At 41.4% G+C, this 21,361-nt stretch overlaps 1 protein-coding gene across 4 annotated transcripts in view; it reads right to left on the bottom strand.

Moving 5' to 3' along the window:
• plcb1l (phospholipase C beta 1-like) overlaps positions 1-21,361 on the bottom strand; it is a 120,955-nt gene that overhangs the window by 73,324 nt on the left and 26,270 nt on the right. For 3 of the 4 annotated variants that reach the window (XM_018743685.2, XM_029256493.1, XM_029256496.1), the window contains exon 3: positions 1,542-1,610. In XM_018743685.2, the coding sequence (XP_018599201.1) occupies positions 1,542-1,610 (69 nt within the window). Of the gene's footprint in view, positions 1-1,541; positions 1,611-10,505; positions 10,543-21,361 lie in introns of those variants that run through there. The other variant, XM_029256498.1, reaches the window with a different exon arrangement.

Raw genomic sequence — 21,361 nt, 5'->3', positions numbered from 1 at the left:
TCATGCGGCTACCCAGAAGCACGTTGGCCGCGTTCCCAACCCGGCCTGTACTTGGCTGCACTAAAGACATCGCCACATTATTTGCCCATGACGGATTTCCGAATTCTACCGTTTACTTAATGAAGCCCTCTGCAGGACGGCCGCGTTCCGCACGTATCGACGGACTCGCTTTACTACAGATCGAAGTTCAGATTTCGGAAACGCGTTTCAGGTATACGGTGCCGGACGACGGACCTTCGAACGCCCCGCGAAAGCCCTTCTGTCCGACTGTAACGCCTATGACGGTGTCACATCGTATCAGGAGCGATCCGTGCGTCTCGTTACCATTCCTTCCGTGCCTCTCTCCCTCCCTCCCTCCCTCCCTCCCTGAGAACTCCCGCTTTTCATTTGTTAGAACTGCAAAAAGCAGGTAAAACCCTAACCCTGGAAAAGAATAAATTACGGGGGTAGCGCCGGTGTACGCGGCGCTCTCTATTCCAAGGACTCCGCTTGCACTTGTGTTCTCGCAGAAGCTGCTGCGTCCCCAATTTGTACTCATGTTATAAAAAGCTAAATGTACTCGCTGGCACCGTAACTTCACCTTGCCACAGGCCTTTTACTCTTTCTAGGTAAATGAAATACAACACTGAGGGATGGCATCTCTGAGTTGTGGGTACCTTTTAACAGTCAGTCTATACGGTCTTAACATCACTTTTACAGCACTTCACATTGCTGATATGAAAGACTTTTGCCTAATATCTCCTGTGACAGTTTCATTATTAAAATATCTTTTGTCATGTTCTGTAAATTTCAGATAAAATACACTACCTGCAATGGGATACCATGTTTCACAAAGTAGTTTCTAATTCTTTATGGGCAACATCACAATTTCTGAATGTAGTTTTATTGTATCACATATTTAGACATTAAAGTCACAATTTTTAGGATACAGGGTTTCCACAGACGTAAGAATCAAGATCAGACTTGGATTTTTTTAAGAAATTGACAACTAACTACAAGAGTGCGTGTTCAAGAGAAGGAGCGAGACACAAACTAAACAGTTTCATAAGTGTTGTAAATCATATTATGGATGTATCTGCACATAAATTAAACCAAATATTCAATAATCACAAATTAAATTGGAATTAAATTGCATCAGATCAGAGTGCATGTCCATGTTGGTATCTGACAATTACAAATATTTCTGGAGAAAAGATTCTGCCATAATTTTATTGGAACACTGGTGGATAAATGGCATTTAATCTTACTGCAATACGTTGTAATGTATGTTCACTCCGTGAAAAGCTTCCTGTTTATTACAAACTACAATGCTACATTTCAAAACAGATAAACACCACAAAAACAATACCCGAATGTGACATTTGGAAACTCCAAAATCTCATACAGCACATTTTTCTGAGAGAAAACTGGAGATTTAATCTGACATTTTTAATCTGATTTTCACCACATTTTCAAGGGTAATTATAATAATAAAAACAAGTGTTGTGGCAGCTAAATAAAAAAAGGCCAATCCAAAAATATCTGAGAAATTAATGACATACCTTTGGCATTCTTGAGTATTTCCCACACCTTGCATCCTTGATATATGCAATATCCAAAAGGTCAGTTTCCTGTAATAACAAGGACACGTGACATTACTTTAAAATGTATGTAGCAGCCTACTTTGTACAAATGCAGACAAACAGTACACACATCAAGGTACAGAACTGCCAAAGTGATAGAAATCCATAAATGCACGATAAAGCGAAGGTCAAGGATCAAGTCATTTGCCATCAAATCTCAAGAGAGAGGTGGTTTTTCCACAGCAGCCGGACCACGGTTTGCAACCCTTTCTGAACGTACTCATGACCCCCGCTGGACGGTGCACACGGTCTCATCCTGCTGTCAACATCAATGACCGTGAACTGTGCTTGTGGAAGACGCTTCCACCCGGTATTGCTTGGCAGTGACAGCGATGGTGACCTCGAGACAAGGCAGCCGCTTCCGCAGACCTTTTCGGTGCCAAGCGCGCACCCCCCGGTCACACGCACTCGCTCAGTGAGATCTGCTGAATACACACTGGCCCGGAGCATGGAAATCAAGAAACTGCTTGCTCACAGTACGGTATTTTATGACAAACTCACCAATGCATATGCTTATAAATAATATAGCCACTTTACTAGGTAGTTCTTAGAGTACCAATTTAGTGTAAGTATCTTCAACATAGTGGGACATGGTGGGGCAGTGGGTTGGACCGGGTCCTGCTTTCCAGTGGGTCTGGGGTTCGAGTCCCGCTTGCGGTGCTTTGCGACGGACTGGCGTCCCGTCCTGGGTGTGTCCCCTCCCCCTCCAGCCTTATGCCCTGAGTTGCTGGGTTAGGCTCCGGTTCCCCGCGACCCCATATGGGACAAGCGGTTCAGAAAGTGTGTGTGTATATCTTCAACATGAATATGACCAAAAATTTTACAAAAAGTGGCGAGAGCTGGTAGCGTAGTGTTTAGAGCTGCTGCCTTCGGACCCAAAAGTTGCAGGTTTGAATCCCAGCTGCAGTAGCCTTGACCAAGGTTCTTACTCTAAATCGTCCCAGTAAAATCACCCAGCTGCATAAGAGGGTAAATACACACACTTCCGAACAGCTTGCCCCATTCAAGGTCGCGAGGAGGCGGAGCCTAACCCGGCAACACAGGGAGGAAGGCCGGAGGGGGAGGGGACACACCCAGGACGGGACGCCAGTCTGTCGCAAGGCACCCCAAGCGGGACTCGAACCCCAGACCCAGCGGAGAGCAGGACCCAGTCCAACCCACTGTGCCCCTCCAATGGGTAAATAATTGTAGGTAAAAATAAAAATACTAAAACAGGAGGTGGGATTCAAAGAAGAAGGCAAGGCAGCAGCTCTAAGCGCTCCACTAAGACCCTTAGCAGCCTTATAGTGAGCTGCTCTCACCGTTTCCCTCAGGACAGGCTAAATTTGTCTCAGACGCCCATAAGGAAGCTGTCCCATGCTGGCTCCATTGATTCCAGCAACTTTTGTAAATTAGCAGGTGGCGGATCTCTACGGCGCGTATCGTGTTGCGCCCGATTCCACCGGGGCTCAAACGGATTGAGATCCGGTGACCGGGCAGGGCATAGTGGTAAGATGAACTCATCGTCATCGTTCCCAATCCATCCCTGGACATCTGCGGCCTTGCGGCTTGCGGCATTATTGTGAAAGAATCCATTTGCAGATGGTTACGGCGCTGCTGTGAAGGGATGCACCTGTTACGATATTTCGTGTCTCACAAACATCGCTGCGCTCGTGTCGAGGGACTCGAAGCGTGTGTCGAAAGAGCGGTTTGTATGAGGACAGAAGGGGAACTCTGTCAGACTGCTGGCTGCTAAACCTCATCGGCGACAAAGTGAAACGGACCGCCTTCCGACACGCATCTTTCGGCACTGCTAGCAGCTCCGCTCAGTTGTCACTTGCTCACTTTTCTACTGTGTTTTGTACGACAGGATGTCGAAAATATTTATTTTATATAATACGCATTCTGCAACAATTCCGTGCGCAAGTATAGCTACATCACTTTTGGAATTATGTCTCCTCCTTTCGTGAATTTTTCTTGGCCGACGCAGTGAAACATGTTGACGCCGCCATCTGACATTTGGCAAATACCCAAACGCGGGAACCAGGGCTGCGGGTTTTAGAGGGAAATCCGGCCCGACACGCAGTAGACGCCGCTGCAGACTGGAAAACCTCGCCAAAGTGAAAACCGGTTCATCTGTAGTTCTCGGCAAATCTGTGTTAAATCTGCGTATTTCATTAAATCGCAAAGTAAAAAATATTTGCAAAATAGTATCTGGAGTTTACACTTATATTGCTGATACTGACGGCCTGTCTTACGCAACACTTAGCTGCAGTGCCTGCGAGTTATGAAGAGGGAAACAAGGACTATATGCGCTATCGACAGCACACAGCGTCGGTCTGAGTTGGTCACGGAAGTGAGCTGGTCTGAGATTGTCACGAAAACACAAACGGCACTTTCTTCCGGCCCCCACGCTGACACGGCTGAGATTCCCACTGAACGCATCACATGAAACCGGAAAAGATTTGTTCTCATACTGGTCATTTCACTACTACCTGATTTAGATGAGGTTACTGACATGGCAAGACAGCAAGCCAACACATTTGTACATAAATGAAAAATAAGAAGGAAAATCTTCGTGAAAACTAGATGAAAATATTGCATTTTAAATTGGTTGAAAGCTTCTTCATCACATGAAAACTGCGTAAATCCAACCAGCGTCAACAATCGCTTGACCCCGAGCGGGAGAGTATCCCAGAGGCACGGGGCGCAGGGCCGGAGGGGGAGGGGACACACCCAGGACAGGATGCCAGTCCATCGCAGGGCACCCCAAGCAGGACTCGAACCCCAGATCTGCCACGCTGGGGGGGCACCGGCCAAACCCGCTGCACCACCCCATCCCCCCACTGTCTAAATCATTTATTGCAATTAACCTTAGTTTGTCCATCTTTAACGTTCAGAAATATCAGTTACTCTTTGGGCTTCTGTGAGGAACAGCAGTAGTCATTTGCTTGTATTTGCAATCAGGGGTAGATAAGCTGGCAGCTCTGCACACCGTAACAAACATTTGTGTATCTCTCCATCTATTATTCTGTAATTTAAATATGTAAACTAAAACCGGGGGGGGGGGGGGGGGGGGGGGGGGGATGGTCCACCTGTGCACCCATACACACCACTGAGTGTTTATGTGGTGAAGACTGCAGCTGTCTGAATACCGACCGCCATTCAACTGAAGGCCTCCCGACAAACGACATAATTGCGGCGTTAAGTTTAGGAGCGCAAGATGTACGCGAGGCACTGATCTCGCACGTCATAATGGACGCGAGGTCACCGCTGAGAGCTTTCGGAACACCGAGATCTCTGCTTTCAGAAGCTGCTTAGAGTTTGAGGGTCACACACCACAAATTCATAGTGAAAGCACAATGAAACTAGCACACCTTATGATGATCTAAACTATTTCAGTTGCATTAAAGCCTGAGTAACACACACACACACAGATTATCTGAAACCACATGTCCCATGTGGGGTCGTGGTGAGCCGGAGCCTAACCCGGCAACAGAAGGCGTAGGGATGGGGGGAGGGAGGGGGACACACCCAGGACGGGACGTCAGGCCGTCACAAGGCACCCCAAGCGGGACTCGAACCCCAGACCCACCGGAGAGGGGAACCTGGTCAAACCCACTGCACCACCACACCCCTGCTGCCTGAGCAACATCTTACAAAAAAAACCACTGCCACAGAAGGCTAAAATCATAAGTGCTTTGCAGAATCCATTATTGAATAAATACAAGACACAGGCAGGCACTGAAATTTATATGTAATTGAAGCACTATGGAAAAAAAAAAACTGAGGCAGAATTTGTAAAAAGCCAGAAAGACTTGGCTTTACCGCCGTGGCCGCCCAGATGACCACTAACTCAAAACACAAGGGTATGACAACATTTAAAAAATGTTGCACTTTCAATAAGGACTGTGAAATACGCTCGGCTTCCACGCTAAGCCAAAAGGGTTAGTTGCGGGGCAGAGAGAGAGGGAGCCTTTAGCGAAGCATCACAACAGAGCTCCTACTGAGCGAAATGAGCCGGCGACTATGAAGATAAAGCGCGAGCATTGACTGCAAACAGGTACCATACTCCATAGGTACAGTATTCCTCAAACAACAACTTACCACGGCAGAGTGATGAACACAACATGGAAATAAAAAAAAAAACTACATACAGTTAATTCATCTCTAATAATGCAGTGATTTTGTGAAGCAAGTGAGAAGTACATTTACTTGCTTAGCAGACACTTTTCTCCAAAGCAACTTACAATGGATACTATGTATTGTTATGAGCCCACACACCTTATTCACCAGAGTGACTTACACTGCTAGATACACTACTTACAGTGGGTCACTCATCCATACATCAGTGGAACACACTCTGTGTCACTCACACACTATGGGTGAACATGAACAGCATGTCTTTGGACTGTGGGAGGAAACCAGAGCACCCGGAGGAACCCCATGCAGACACAGGCGGAAGACGCAAACTCCAGACAGACTGAGCGGGGATCAAACCCACGTTCTCTCACACCACCCAGGAGCTGTGAGACAGTAGCACTACTCGCTGTGCCACCGTTTCGCCCAAGTACACCAATGTACGCAATTTTTTCCTCATGAAGCTGCATTTCAAGCATTTCCAGCTTTATCAGCTGAGCATCTTTTAATAACTGTGCACTTTGCAGGCTAATACAGCAGCTGGGACCTGGGCTTGTTCTGTCTTTGCGATGCAGTCTGAGAAACAAACAAACAATTACTGTCGCAAGTACACAAGGGACAACGTCTCGTCGCAGCTGCTACGATAAAGATGTCATTGGTTCAATTACGTTTTCTCCGAGGGATTCAATTAGCTCCGAGGTTGGCACAGTACACTTTCAATCTTGCTTTCTTTCAACATTACTCATATCAACCCTCCATCTGGAAGGGTTTGGCAACAAAACCCAGTATTGCAACTACGCTCTTTATCAGTTTACATACACACACACATTTGTGTGTGGTTATCTAGAATGAATGAAAGAGAGTCACAAACCTACTTACAGCAAGCACTGGTACCATGTATAGGGGAGTTAAATCTTCTAAACTGATATTTATAGTTTCTGAAGCCACATTTTCAGTAATTTTATTTGGTAAAATATGTTTTTGGGATGGGGGTGCGGTGGCACAGTGGGTTGGACCGGGTCCTCCTCTCTGGTGGGTCTGGGGTTCGAGTCCCGCTTGGGGTGCCTTGCGACGGACTGGCGTCCCGTCCTGGGTGTGTCCCCCTCCAGCCTTACGCCCTGTGTTGCCGGGTAGGCTCCGGTTCCCCACGGCCCCGTATGGGACAAGCGGTTCAGAAAATGCGTGTGTGTGTGTTTTTGGTCCACGGAGCTATTCTCAGAACTTAGACAACAGTTTAGAGCGCAGAACAGTGGTGCCCAAGCGACGATCTCTAAGAATGTTTGTAATTATTCATATATATTATATTTATCTATATACACTATATTACATTAAATGTGCTGTAAATTCTATTGGATTGCATGATAATACAGGAATATTCAGACACACACAGCGTTCCATTGCCAAAGGCGAGTGACAGCAGATACGCCATCCCCGCTTGGGGCTCTGCTGGACTCTGGTGTTTCGCTGCAGCTCAGGGAACCTCAGTGGTAAAATATTGTGCTTCTCTTTTCTATAATTGGTTGTTAACTCTTCAGCAAGATGTCTAGGGACATTTCGAGCGAGATGGACAAAACCGCATTTTCTCGAGCAACCGTGTCTGATGTCGAAAGACCCCAAACGCCTAGTGAGTCACGGTTATCTCACTTTTGTGGCCGGGTACATCGCAAGCTGTGTCATGTAAAGCGAAATGAACAAGTGCATTTGTTTAATAGCCAGTGAAGCTGTTTCACTTCTTAAGGAACGCGTCTGCTAAACCACATTTAGAACGAAACATGCACCTACAGCAAATCTGACTAATTTCAAGGTCGACTTGTAAAAAGTCAAGGTATCGGAACTAAAAAGTAAATTTTCGGTGCAGCGGCGGCTTTTTAAGAATGTTTCCTCGCAATCGAAACCACGGGTTGTACTGAGCTTATTGTCAAGAAATAGAAACCTTTTTTCGGACAGCCAATTTGTTAAAGGGCGGTTTCAGCAAATTGCTGATATAATATGTCCCGAGGGAAAAAAAAAAACCCAGCTTGCTAAAATAAACTTAATGCGACAGAATGCGGCTCTCCACATTGACAAGAGAGCCCCTAGTGCCAAGAACACTTGAAAAGTACAAGTTTCCCACTTTATTATTATTATTGTTGGTATTATTACTATTATTATTATTATTATGTACTTTCCTCAACCATTTGTCCAAGGCAGGATGCAGCAGTTCAAAGACTATCCTGGAAGCACAAGGCGCCACGCATAGCGGGCTACATGGTGCTGCAGTGTGTTGGTTTTCTGCATGAGTCTAGATGGAAGGAAAAGTTCAACAATTTCTCTTTGTTGGACTTTTACAAGAATGACTTCTGGCAAGAAATGTGTAACCCAATATCCATACACAACACACATAAATGACTTAATAATGATTTAGTATTATGTCTTGTTAAAGCAAATAATTTAATACTGTTGTGTCACACAATAAAGAAAATATTTTTTTCAACTTGGATTTTTAACATTACGTCACTTGCTGTGATTTTTTTTGCGTGGATGCCTCCCAAACAAGCTCACGATGATAATTGCGGCCTTGGCCAAAAAAGTTTGGACACCCCTACTGTAGAGCTTTGGAAAGCAGATGAACGCTTTAATAGTTGATCTCCTAACTCAGAATCCTTAGCGAACGATACTCGTGCCTCCCATTTAATTTTCTACATCATGTACTCCGTTGTTGGGTTTATGGACGGAAATAGGATTGCGTTTTACATAAATATTTCCCACATTCAGGTGATAAGGCTGAATATCTCCCCAAGAGCAGAAGGAGTTTGCAGAACATCTGATAAGTCAAATGTTGCAAGCATATTTTTTAGCAAATGCAAGTGAAATTAGATGAATCAGCACTGCAGATGTGATGGTAATGAGAACTAAATGCCAGAGGTAACGTACAGAAATGGTGTTCTGTTGCTCTGGGGCTCTATGACTCTCTTAAAATTAATAACTTCTTCTTCTGCAGCATTTTTTGATCATTTTCATCACATGCAGAAATTAATCATTTACGATGATTCCATCACAATAGGCAACCAGAACCACCTGCAATAAGTGGTGACAGAATGTATTAAAATACCATACTTTTGCAGTGTTGTTGTAGGTTCACAGTTTCAAATGAAAGGCTTTGTTTCGTTGTTTTAACTTAGGAAGTGCATTCCCCTCATGTAGTTCAACACTTCAGATATCAAGGTCTTCAATTTTTTACCATTTTAAGTACTCTCTCGAGAGGTGTTAGCACAGGAAAAATGTGTTCAAGCAATTGTTCACGCTACTTTAGCTGCGGAAAAGGAAACTTGGTTTTCCTACACTTTTTTTTTCCAAATCACTAAAAACACTCATTTATTTCCCAGGGTCAGCGTTTTGATACACAGAGATCAGAAAAGCATTAAATGCTTTAGGAAGGTACCCACACTAAATTTCTACTAAATACTCACATTTCTTTAGTATGCATTGCCTAAATATACACAGAAGATGAATAAAACTATGTTATATTTCCTGCTGCTTCCGTTTAAAGAAATAATAACACTGCTATCGTGCAGAAGCATCTGAGATTCAAAGACCATTTATTTCACAGGATATTTTAGCGGGTGCGTTTGTTCGACTGATTCAATGACAGCTTGTTATGCTTCCTGCTTTACAGCACTTCAGCCCTGCCAAACATCGAGAAATATGAGTCATCGGATTTGATGTAGTCGTACACACAGTTTGGTTCCATCTACTGCTGTGCTATTGGCTCATGCTTGTCTAACAAAGATGACAGATGACACCAAAAACACATACGGTGGCGGTTCTGTCTTTCTGTCTCTAGGGAAGTGTATTAAATAAACAACTCTAGATTATTTAAACCTCTGATGAAGAACATCTGACCAGTGATACAATGTGCAGACAGCTGTCAAGGTGAGATGAGAAGAGCCTTTGTTGCCTACAGAGGACAGTGTTTTTTCTACTTCAAAGTAGTGTCAATAGTAATGTATGAGAATATACTTGGCATTAATGTTGTGAAAACCAGGTATACTCTTATAATGATGGTCAAATCTTTTGTGTGCATCAAAAATGGAAATGTTACATTTCTCCATATGCAAGTCTACATTTATTATACATATCTAAATTTTTTGCACATATATGGTCAATTTTTTTGTAAGTGTTGTCTGGAAGCGACATCCAATCCTGGGGCGGCACAGCGCGTAGCGCTGCTGTCTCACAGCACCGGGGTGGTGCGAGAAAACATGGGTTCGATCCCTGCTCAGTCTGTGTGGAGTTTGCATGTTCTCCCCGTGTCTGCGTGGGTTTCCTCCAGGTGCTCTGGTTTCCTCCCACAGTCCAAAGACATACTGTTCTGGTTGACCCATGGTGTGTGAGTGACAGAGAAGTGTGTTCCACTGATGTATAGATGAGTGGCCCATTGTGAGTAGTGTAAATCACCTTTGTGAATAAGGTGTGTGAGCTAGTAACACTACATAGTATCCATTGTGAGTTGCTTTGCAGAAAAAGTGTCTGCTAAGTGAATAAATGTGAATGTTTAACAGAATGGTAGAAAATGTCACTAAATCAGAGAAGGAATGCACAAGACTCGTTCTGGACAAAGCTAAATTTGAATATGTAATCATAGGAAAATAAAGTCTTGCATTCAGTGAATATTTTGAAGGTAATCAGGTAAGAATTGGGAAGGAAATTAACTTTTTTAAATTGGAAAGGCATTAAAAACAGCATGACTACAAGTACCGTGGTGAATAAGAACATGGGACTTACAAACTTGAAGGCTGCAAGGTCAGGCTCTTAAATGGCCCTTCCTGAAGAATTCCTAAGCAAGAAACTGAGACAGAATATGTTCAGTAGAAATGTCCGTGCGTTGATGAGTCACATTCGGAACTGCTCCTGCTAAACATTTCAGACAAGCAACGAAATTACAGTGACCGGGAGAAAAAACATTACATTTCATGTTCAAAGTTAACTAATTCGGTAAGAGCTTGACCAAACCATATGACACAAAACTGTCGACAGTTCTGCAACCTATGAAGCACCGGAACGTTCCAGATGTGTACTTCTGCTCACTGCTCTAGACCGAAACACTTCCGCGGCCTAGTTGTCTCGAGGTGTTGTAAACTATTTCAAGTTCACGTAAGTTGCATATCTGGCTGAAATGAAAGGAACATCTCCACCGCACTCTCACTCATATTCTTATATATAACGACAACACAACATTGATAAACAAAATACACAACAGCAGTTCTTCAGTTTTAATACCTCCGCTATCCATTCACTCCACACACTGCTCCTATAGCAACACAGATATGTGAGTAAACCCTGCCATAGGCTCCTCTGTGCCTATGGGTAGGGTTTACTCACATTTATGCGTTATTTGGTGACAGCAACAAACCAGGCCAACCTCGGAGCAGCCGGTGGAGCAGTGGTTCGAGGCGCCACCGGATACACGGGTTTGGTACAAGGTGGTGGCTCTAACCAATACTCCACTGGCTGCTGGGGTTTAGTCTGGTTTCTTACTGTCACTCTCACCGGTTCTCTCAGGTGGGTGTAGGTGCAGCTAACCTGCACTGCACATCAACAACATTATAGCTTTGTTTAGTCAGCCTACAACTTGCATATTTAAACTGTATTATTTGTAGTGCAGCACCCTGGTGGGGGGGGCGCGGTGGGACAACGGGTTGGACCGGGTCCTGCTCTCCAGTGGGTCTGGGGTTCGAGTCCCGCTTGGGGTGCCTTGCGATGGACTGGCGTCCCGTCCTGGGTGTGTCCCCTCTCCCTCCGGCCTTATGCCCTGTGTTGCCGGGTTGGCTCCCCGCAACCCAACATGGGACTAGCGGTTTCAGACTGTGTGTGTGTGTGTGTGAGAGCACTGTGGCTAAGAAGCTGCATCTTCCAAACTGTCCCTCAATAACCATTTAAGCGAGGGCAACATCATTGTGCCTTATGGATACACAGACATTATAACTTGGGCATAACAAGGTTGAAATGAAAGACCAGATTTTTTTTTTTTTTTTGCTTTGTTCACTATGTCTCAAAGACATGCTGGTGTAAAGATCACAACATTTAATAAAAGTATAAATGAACGTGTTTGTAGCCGTTACCTCACTGACTGACACTGTAGTTTTCCAGAGAGCTTTGTTCCAGGGAGCACGCCAGCGGAGCGGAGGCTCTTCCCTTGTGAAGGGAATGAAACAAGGCTCTGTTCATGAAGGAGATGCTTGGTTTCAAAGGTAACATTGCTCAGCACTGCTGGAAGAGCGTGCCTTTGAAGTGCCTTTAAAGTGTCAGTGCACCACAGTGATCAGTGGCATTGGCAGCGACAGGAGCGAGTGGGAGCGCACGGCCAAAATTCTACCGTGCTTCCATCAGATGTTTCCATCACAAGACACAACCAGGCCAGTGGCAGAGGGCACATAATGAGAAGCGTGTCTGGGAAATTTCAGCATATTTATCACAGCAAATCTGAAATGCCTGGGTTAATGTGATTGCCTTGTGAACTGAAGATGCTGCCATCATTATTACCTTTTCACCTTGGAAGGAGAAACACAACGTCATATGAAAAAATAAATGTTTTTACCGTATAAATCTACAAGTTTTACGTACATCTCAGCAGAGGTTACAAGGAATCAAAAACAATTCAGGTTTTACATTATCTGCCCATTACGTCAACTAAAATAAATAACTCTTCATGTAAGAGTTTCTACACCCAAACATCAACCACTAAACTGATGCATACCAATCTTGGGATCTAGTCAAGAGAATATCCTTTAAAGCTTTTAATCCCAAAGTGCTTTCATTTCACAGACTTTTTTTATTCATACATTGGAACTCAACTTGATGTCAGGAAGCAGTGCTGTGAATCACATGTGCTGAAATGAGGAGAACTTCTCTTCTAACTTGTGTCCAAGGGTAGACAGTGTACGTTCGGAGAATCTCATTCACGCACATTCACGCTATACCTGCTGTACTACTGAAAGCATTGTTTTTTTCCCCATATTTACACCACAACATAAACCTTGATAAACTGGCTATCACCTCCTGGATTTGGGGCACTTCTCCCAATGGGTGATGCTGACATGTCTTCACTAAATGGTAAATACAGAGAGGTACATAATAAACACATTGATTTGATGCTTTTCTCCAAAGCAACTTACAATGTTAAGGTTACACATATTTACCCATTTATACAGCTGGGTAATTTTATTGGAGCAATTTAGGGTAAGTACCTTGGCTCAAGGGTACTACAGCCAGAGGTAGGGATCAAACCTGCAATTTTTGGGTCCAAAGGCAGCAGCTCTACCCACCACACTACCAGCTGCCCCATAGAAACACAAAATTATGGTAGTCTGCAGAGCAATAAATTCCAAACATAATAGTTTTGGATTTGAGGAAATGAAGCAAATTAAGCGTATACATGTAATCTCACATATCATGATTTTTGACTTTACATACTGTAGTTAGTGTTACCACAGTAGCTTTATGTATCCTGATATATTTTAAACTAAGTTTGGATGCAACAATATAATACAGCATAATGTATTAAATGTGGAAGATAATTTATCTTTGACCTCTATTGTCACTTTTGAAATGAAGATATGAGATGTTAATACAGAAAAGAGCCTCCTTATATTATTTCTCATATTACAATTTTGTTTAAAAAAAACTAACATGAAACAGAAATAGAAAATTAGATAACTGCTCACATCAAGGACAAGATGCCCTTTGCAGTGCAAAACTTACTGGGCTGAGAAAATTATCATTGGTCTCACCATCTCTGATGTGCCTATTTCTATGTAATTGTTCATTTCAGGAGCGGTATAACAATCAAGGGACGCTTGTCTTAAGCCATTGTGGCTTCTTTGTGTAGCCATTCATGTGCTCGCAATGACAGAATCACATCAGCTGCAAGAATCACGCCTGATGTCATTCTGTGCTCTTTCATTGAAACTGTCAGCATGGATCCAGGCAAATACTGACGTATGACAGTAGTCGCTCTTGGACTTGTGGGATTAGCAGATAATCACTATCAGCCTCTTCCACATGTTTCTAGGCCTCAAGCCTCAAGATAAGCTGTTAAATAAGTCTGGACTTCACGAGCTTTAATCCAATATGATTTCTCCTTTCATTTCAGGCATTATGAGCCAGAACTAACTCTTAAAAAAATTCCCAGCCTCCCAGTGGAGATACAACGTAAAATCAGAGAACATTTGTTTAAATAGTTCATTTAGTTCAGGAAATCTAATTCATCCAATTTCAATAACCGCTTGTCCTAAGCAGGGTTGCAGTGAGCCAGAGCATATCTCACAATCACTGAGTGTAACGCTGGGGGGTTACATCCTGGATGGGATGCCAGTCCATTGCAGGACAGTTAAGGAAATGCAAAAAATTAGGTAGATGTCAACATCAACATGCTGACTTCCATACATAGAAATGCAATCTATTTTTTTTTTACAGCCAAATACATAGATCGGTTTTGCATCTATTACACTATAATTCACTGTATACTGTAATCATGTCTTCAAATCTATCAGTTTCAAACAAATAAAAAATGTGCATCACGTTGAAGTTTACCTTTCAGGGCAGCTGACTTTGGTAAGCAAAGATAAGATATTTTTATATGAATTACTTCATTCCTACATAAATTGTAGGATATTACCGCATTTTTGAAAAGGTGCCAACGTGAAGTCCAAGCAGCCCTCGTTTCACTGCTATTTGAGGGTAGAAAAATGTATATTATTGAAGAAGCTTTACACCACCAGCCCTTTGTATTCTTTTCATGCTATTCTTCCTCTAATACTCTGCAAAATCAGAAAATAACTTATTTTCTGCACCAGCAGCTTCTCTTTTCTCTGTCTTAATAGCTCATGTTCAGTCCACTGCTGCTGGGGCTGTAGAAACTCAATTCTTTCTTCTGAAATCTTTTGCACTCTCAAATCTGTCATGCTTGATGCCTCTTTTACCTTGCTGATCACATACAAGATCTGAAGAGATTCTTTCTCTACTAGTGACCCTTGTTTTATTGGGGGCGTTCATTTTAGTTTCAATCATAGTTTCTGACTACAGCTACTGCTTTTCTGTTGTGTCCAAATTAAGTCTACCCATCATATATCCATGCAGGGGAAGAATCCTTCTTTCTGTCATCCATTCAGATGTTCAGGCTTCTGCATTTGTTCAAGGCTTCGAAATGGTTTACTTTATAAGTGTTATTACTTACAATAACTTATTCAGGTGCAATAGACAACAATATAAAATCATTGCATTAGTTTCTATTTATTTGGTTGGGTCAACGAAATTGTAGTTGTTGCGCTTAAGAAATACACGCAAACTCCAAAAGGGGCCTGATTTGCTCAGGAAGAGTGGGCAGCTACTGGCACTTGGACCCCCAGAGGTTTTTTTTTTTTTTTTCCTCCCTCGACTTTCATTTGGTAGTTTGTTTCTTACCTCCATGGTCAGTAGACTTATAGTGTTATAAAAGCATCACTAATGTTATTATTCCACTCTGCAGTCAACTGCCTTCTTTGTTTCCTTGTTTGATTTATTTGTGTTTCTTTGACCTATGCCTGTGTTCAAGTGCTCTGTGTCACTGTGTTAGAAAACCACTCAATAAAAAATAAATTTAATTGATGGGTCAAAACAACATTTAACACAGAAAGCAAACAGGTCTCATAACCAATTCATGCCTATCATGTTGATCATCTACCATTGTTTCTTAAATGAAGTCAAATAGAGTTGTGGTACAGTGCTTTGTTATGAACGCCTGCCTGATTCTCGATTATTTGTCTAAAAATATCTGGTGTTTCATCTTAATCCTGTGTGAACATTGATTCCATCTGGTATTTTTCATCAAAAGGGTCAACTCACTGAGATTACATGGCTCTGGTTTAATGAAGAAAAAGCAAATCTTATTTTGTCTCTTGGCCTCATTTACATTCCCTTATTCCCAGGCCCAAACGTTAGAGTACTGAAACACGTCACAGTAGTTTCTCTCCAATTCATGGAACACACTGTCCCTTCCAAGGAACAGAACGACACAGCCATACAATTGATTTATAAACATTTTTCAACCAAAACAGTGAAAAATATACTTCTGCAATCAAATTACTTCTGCCCGGAACAGTGTTCGTGAAGTTTCGGAGCTGTTAAGGTTAAAGGATTTAACGGCATTTATTGTGGTCAGAGTCTTTCTTCATTTACTATAGACTTTCCTCTTTTGCTTCTATTACAATATTATAGCATACCTCATAAAATGCTTGGTCCTCACTGGTTGAGATGGTATTGATTTATCGTCTTTCAAAATCTTTTCTGTGAACCACATGATTCATTTCTGTTCAACAAAAACAACCGCATTAACAGTGTCTCCATTGGCTACTCGTTTAGCACAAATGAGGGACAAGAAATGTTTTTCTAGTTTAAATCTATTTCACTGGGAACAGCTCATCAAACACGTGAGAAGTATTAGTGGCATGTTTCTTTTCAACAAAGGTAACAGAATCTCCACCTGTGCTAACTGTGGTGCCTCCATCCGCAGTGGAACCTCCTGCCTTTGCAAGTGACCCACTGGGACCAGCAGCATTACTTTATAAACATTATAAATCAATGAATACTACTGTGCCTTATAAGGCATTTCTTTGCATTTAAGAGGACTAAATTTGAATTTTGTGCATCTGCCGACAGCTGAACACCACGAAACGCGAGCCACCACTTCTTCACAGTAATCGTTTGGCAAAGGGGTTAACTAATTCACTTTTAAAGCAACTGCATCAATTTCAATAAGAATTTGAGACATTTTAGCATAAATGGGTGGCCCCTGAGGCTCAGGAAAACTTGTGGCTCTAAAATTTTGACCACTGAAACTAATGGTGATTATGTCTTTGATTATTTATGAGAACTCATATTAGAACAGGTTTGTTGGGAACACATTAATTTTGTAAGGCTGGGGAAGACTGCATACTGGTGATAAATCAACATTCACTGTTTTTGTTTCATGAAGTGTCAAAAAAGCAGCTGACACTACATATATGAAAGAGGAATGATTTATTTCCCAAAAATAACATTTATGTTTTTGGAAAGAATTTCAGTTGTTTGCACTTCCAAATGTCGTCTCTCCTTGCTGGAACAGGGCTGGTTATAATTGAAGGAACACAATTCCGCACTGCATTGCTTCAGAAACCTTAAACATGTAATATACCAACGGTTCTGTCTGGAGTTTTAGCTCTGTTATGGATCTGTCTTCCATAAATATGTTCCTTGTCCGTGAAATGAGCTATAAACACTGTGGAAACCAGTTGATTTAAGACACTCCCACATTCCTGTTCTGTCTTGGTACATTTTCCTGCCATCTGTTGGCTTTAAAAGTAAAAATGGTCAAATTTCCTCCGCTACAAACAGAAATTTAAGAAAAAAGACGAGAATAAATTACCATTTAAATATATAAACTGAAAAATGTATAGCTAAACTGTTCAGAACATGAGGAGCCAGAGTACTAGCTAGGCCAACTCCCCTCCTTTGCAATTATTTATTTTGGCAGATATTGTTATTTTACCAGTTTTAGTTAACATTACAATGCAGATGTGTCTTCCTTACATTTCACTTACAAGGTCTTTACTTTACATGAGTGATCCCAGGAAAAACATTTCAGTAAAAAACATGCAAATAATAGTGGTACTGAATGTACCACATGCCAAATGAGCAAGCTAATGAGTTACCATCATCGCAGCTGAGCCATGAAATTCCCCAATACCTCCTTTTTCTTCTTCTTCTTCTTCTTTCTTCGCACATGCTGTCAATTTTTGTTTTATTTTTTACTGTTTAATACAGATTTTTATGAGTAATTACACTGTATTCCATAAGAAAAACATGTTCATAAAGACACAATTATTTTTGTGTGTACTATTACTGTTTTGTGCATGTGCAAACTTATGGTAACATATCACATAAAGGTTATCAGGGGGTGTCACACATAAGACCCAAAGAAGCTATTTATCTGGCCTGCATGACTGGGTTAGGATTTGGTTGCATCTAAATACATCATGTGCCATGTGAACTGGTACTGAAAAGAACTAAATGACTAAAATGACTAGAACCAGCAAAAAGATCATTTGCCTATGAAAAGTTGTGTAGCACAGCCATACCATCACATACTCAAGAAGACTTTACCCAAAGGATCAGTACTGTCGGTAACATCCTGCCTAAACCACACTATGAGCAACAATGTTAATAATGACGGGTTTGGATGGTTACTACACTGACACACATCCACAAAACCATAAATACAAGCAAACACAAAACAAACAGTTGGCTTTCTGTCAAAGTCAAGTTTGTTGTCACCTTTTCACCAGCAACTGATGAAGGCACAAATATGCAGCTCAGCTTGCTGTTTTCATTTATGGTATTGGTAAAATATGCATATAACCCAAAAAGCTTCCAAACACTGGCACCATTACCCAAGGTAAGTAGTTTCAGGCTTTATGAAGCAAGTATCAACATAAACTTCTAAGATGTCAAGGCAAGGTGCAATACTTTTCTTATTCATTCATTCATTCATTCATTCATTTTTATTGCTCAGAATTGTTCCAAAATCGCTTAGTTTCCAGTAAGAGTAGTGATATGATGTCAAATATACAGCTTAACAATTGAACAATGTTGAATCAGTATAGAGCCTACAAGAGTACAGGTGAACACAGCCTTAACGTACAATGGCGATGAACAGTGCATACTCACTTTGCCAGTCATTCTATCTGTTGTTATACAAATCTGATGTACAAAACTGGCTTGGAGCACATGCCATGAATCCTATTCAGCCCTCTCTATGAAACAGGTTGGACATTCCTGGTTTCTATGGTATGCCAATTACACACACTTCTTATGACTTTATGCGCTATGTCCACCTTTTAATCCTATGTAAATGACTCTTAAGTAAGCGGCTGTGCGATAAGTGGAATAATAATCTACTCTGGGCCTTTGCAGAGGATGAAGAACAATGCAGTCGTCTTCTTTCTGTAGCTTCACCATAGCCCCTACAATAATCCAAAAAAGGTGCTGTGTTATTCCTTAAATGCGTTTAATGGATTACAGCACATTAAAGAAAACTCATGTAAGAACAGGTTATTCGTTTTGTGTGGTGAGGATATATCCGGCACTAAACTGTTACCTAGAGTTTTCATTTTTTTTTATAAAGCTCAGAGTGTTGTACGTTGTGCAGAGAAAAAGCTGAGAACAAAGTGTGCAGCAGTTTGCATTAGGGAAGGTCAGGAGTGATTCCTGTGTGACAGGCAGCAAGTCAACATTTATTGCTGTCCTTATCCCATCTTTCTGCTGCAGAAACTCAAAGAGCTTGTCCAGCAGGATCAAGAGCTCCTGGGGTGTCAGGACAAAGCGGATCACACGACAGCGGAAAAATGTATTTTTCATGGAGGGGAATGCATCCCATGTAAGTATACTCAAAAAGCTGAGTAATTCAGACAACCACCTTGCTAGAAACATTTTAGAAGGAAAAAAATGACATCAGAACCCCCTTTTTTTTTTTTAAATATTGCGAACAACAGAAAAGCCGAAATGAGATAATGTCCTGTAAATGACATTAACATGGATTGTGGCAAATCCTCTCCAGGAAGTTTTAACACAGCAAACACTGCCATTATTTTGTACGACACCATAATGACGGATAAGATGAATTATAATAATGACCCTTATCATCACAGGAACTCCAGAAGCAACAGATTTAGAATTTAAGGCACATTCATAGCACCCAAGTTCTGATACTGGATATCAGGTAAAAATTAGGTGAAGAAAACATTATTGTACACTATGTTTGGATCCAGACAGTCAATGCATTTGAAAAGCAACATTATTTTAATCACTTTCTATGAAAATGTACATGTTCACATGTTTTTTCCAAGAGTCCACTTTTTCCCCACCTTGGTACTCTCTCGTGGAACAGCCTCAAAGGAGTCCTGATATTTTAAGTATGACAGACTTCGTGTTTCCAGCTCGCCCAAAGCACTGCAGAGCTGTTAAAATTTGATATCTCCTATCATTTTACCAAATTGACTGAGCTCAGAAAAAAGACACATGACCCACATTTCTGACATACTTAAGCAGTGCACTACAAATGGGGCAGTGAGAAGGGGGAAATACCAGGAAAGTTTGAAAGCACATGCGTGGCTCTCTCTTTCCGTTTTGGACAGCGAGAGATGCTCTCCTACCACAAACCCACCGTAAACTATAGACAGAGCCTGGGGCTGGACCGAAAATACTCCGAGAGTCCATTTCATTGTCATTAAACACATTTGGTTTGAGAGTTTCACAGTTTTCACTTACCTAAATATAATATAGAAAATGTGTCAAAATTATTTATGTCTGTTGTAAGGTCAAACGCACGTACAGTGTATACAGGCTCGTGATACCGCATGTTAATGTAAACATAAAAAATGTAGTGTACATGCAAAGGCCGTGAGGGTTAGAACATTTGCTTCAAAAAGGGCTGTATTTTGCATTATTTATAAAATTAAAATTACTCTAGAAAAACTACAAAAGATTTCTTAGGCATAAAAAGAAAACTGGACCTGGATTTTCCTGAAATATTACATGAATTTTACAGACTGAAATTGGTCCTTTTATTTGCACTGAGTGACATGTTTTTGCTCTACAAGTTGCCAGCATTCTTCTGATTTGCCTATCAGCACCCGGTACCTGGATTTCTGAATGTTTTGTGTCAATCAAAGCTACAATTCTGCATCCTCATTTTTACAGTAAAAGCAGTATCCCTCTTCTTAAATTTCTAACCTTGTTTTCCATAATATTCTCCAAGAAGAAGTCTACATGATTGGGAAATGCTCACTGGGAAGGGCAGAAACCAAAACGACTGTGATGCCTCTGCCAGGACATCAAGCATAAGTAGACCAATTAATTTTGTTTCATACACAAGTTGATCCCAGTTGACACTACTGATAACATTAAATATATGAAACCCCATACTGCTCTTTTTTCTGCATGGCTCCAGTTTGCTCAAAATTGTTCATACAGCACAAAATCTACGGTGTGATAATGAAATCACCTTGAAAACTCTCAACTCAAAGGGACCGCTGGTACTCTTCATTTTTAGAAAATCTGGAATATGCCATATAAAATTACATTAATTTTGACTAAATCTGACATTTTGCATACGTAAACCAACTGAAACTGAGAAATGCATTAATATCATATTTCTCTAAAAGTATAAAAATACTACCTACATCAGTGTTCCAGTAACATCCCACAGTTTACTGTACATGTAAAAATGGCCAGTCTGACAACGCATTACAAGTCACCTGTAGGTCAAATGTTTCACTAGAAATGTTGAGATTTAAAATAAAATAAAATAAAAAAAGCAAAATCACTAATCTTAATGGGAAATTAACACACTATTTTTTATCTTAAATATGTACATTTACTCAAACATTCGGGTCAATAACTAGTCAGAACTTGCGTAAATGGTTTATTCTGGATTTCTAACATATCTGCCAGCATGGCTGCAAACTGGGGAGGTTTTCTGTTTCTACAGTATTGAAAAAGCTGCTTCACCTCTCTGGATAAAACATCCAGCTCAAGTCGATTCGGACAAACTCACTGACTTTAATTTT

Source organism: Scleropages formosus, chromosome 1 (genome assembly GCF_900964775.1).
Source record: "Scleropages formosus chromosome 1, fSclFor1.1, whole genome shotgun sequence".
Lineage (NCBI taxonomy): Eukaryota > Metazoa > Chordata > Actinopteri > Osteoglossiformes > Osteoglossidae > Scleropages > Scleropages formosus.
The sequence above is the reverse complement of the archived record's forward strand: the minus strand, read 5'-3'. Positions and strand labels throughout refer to the sequence as shown.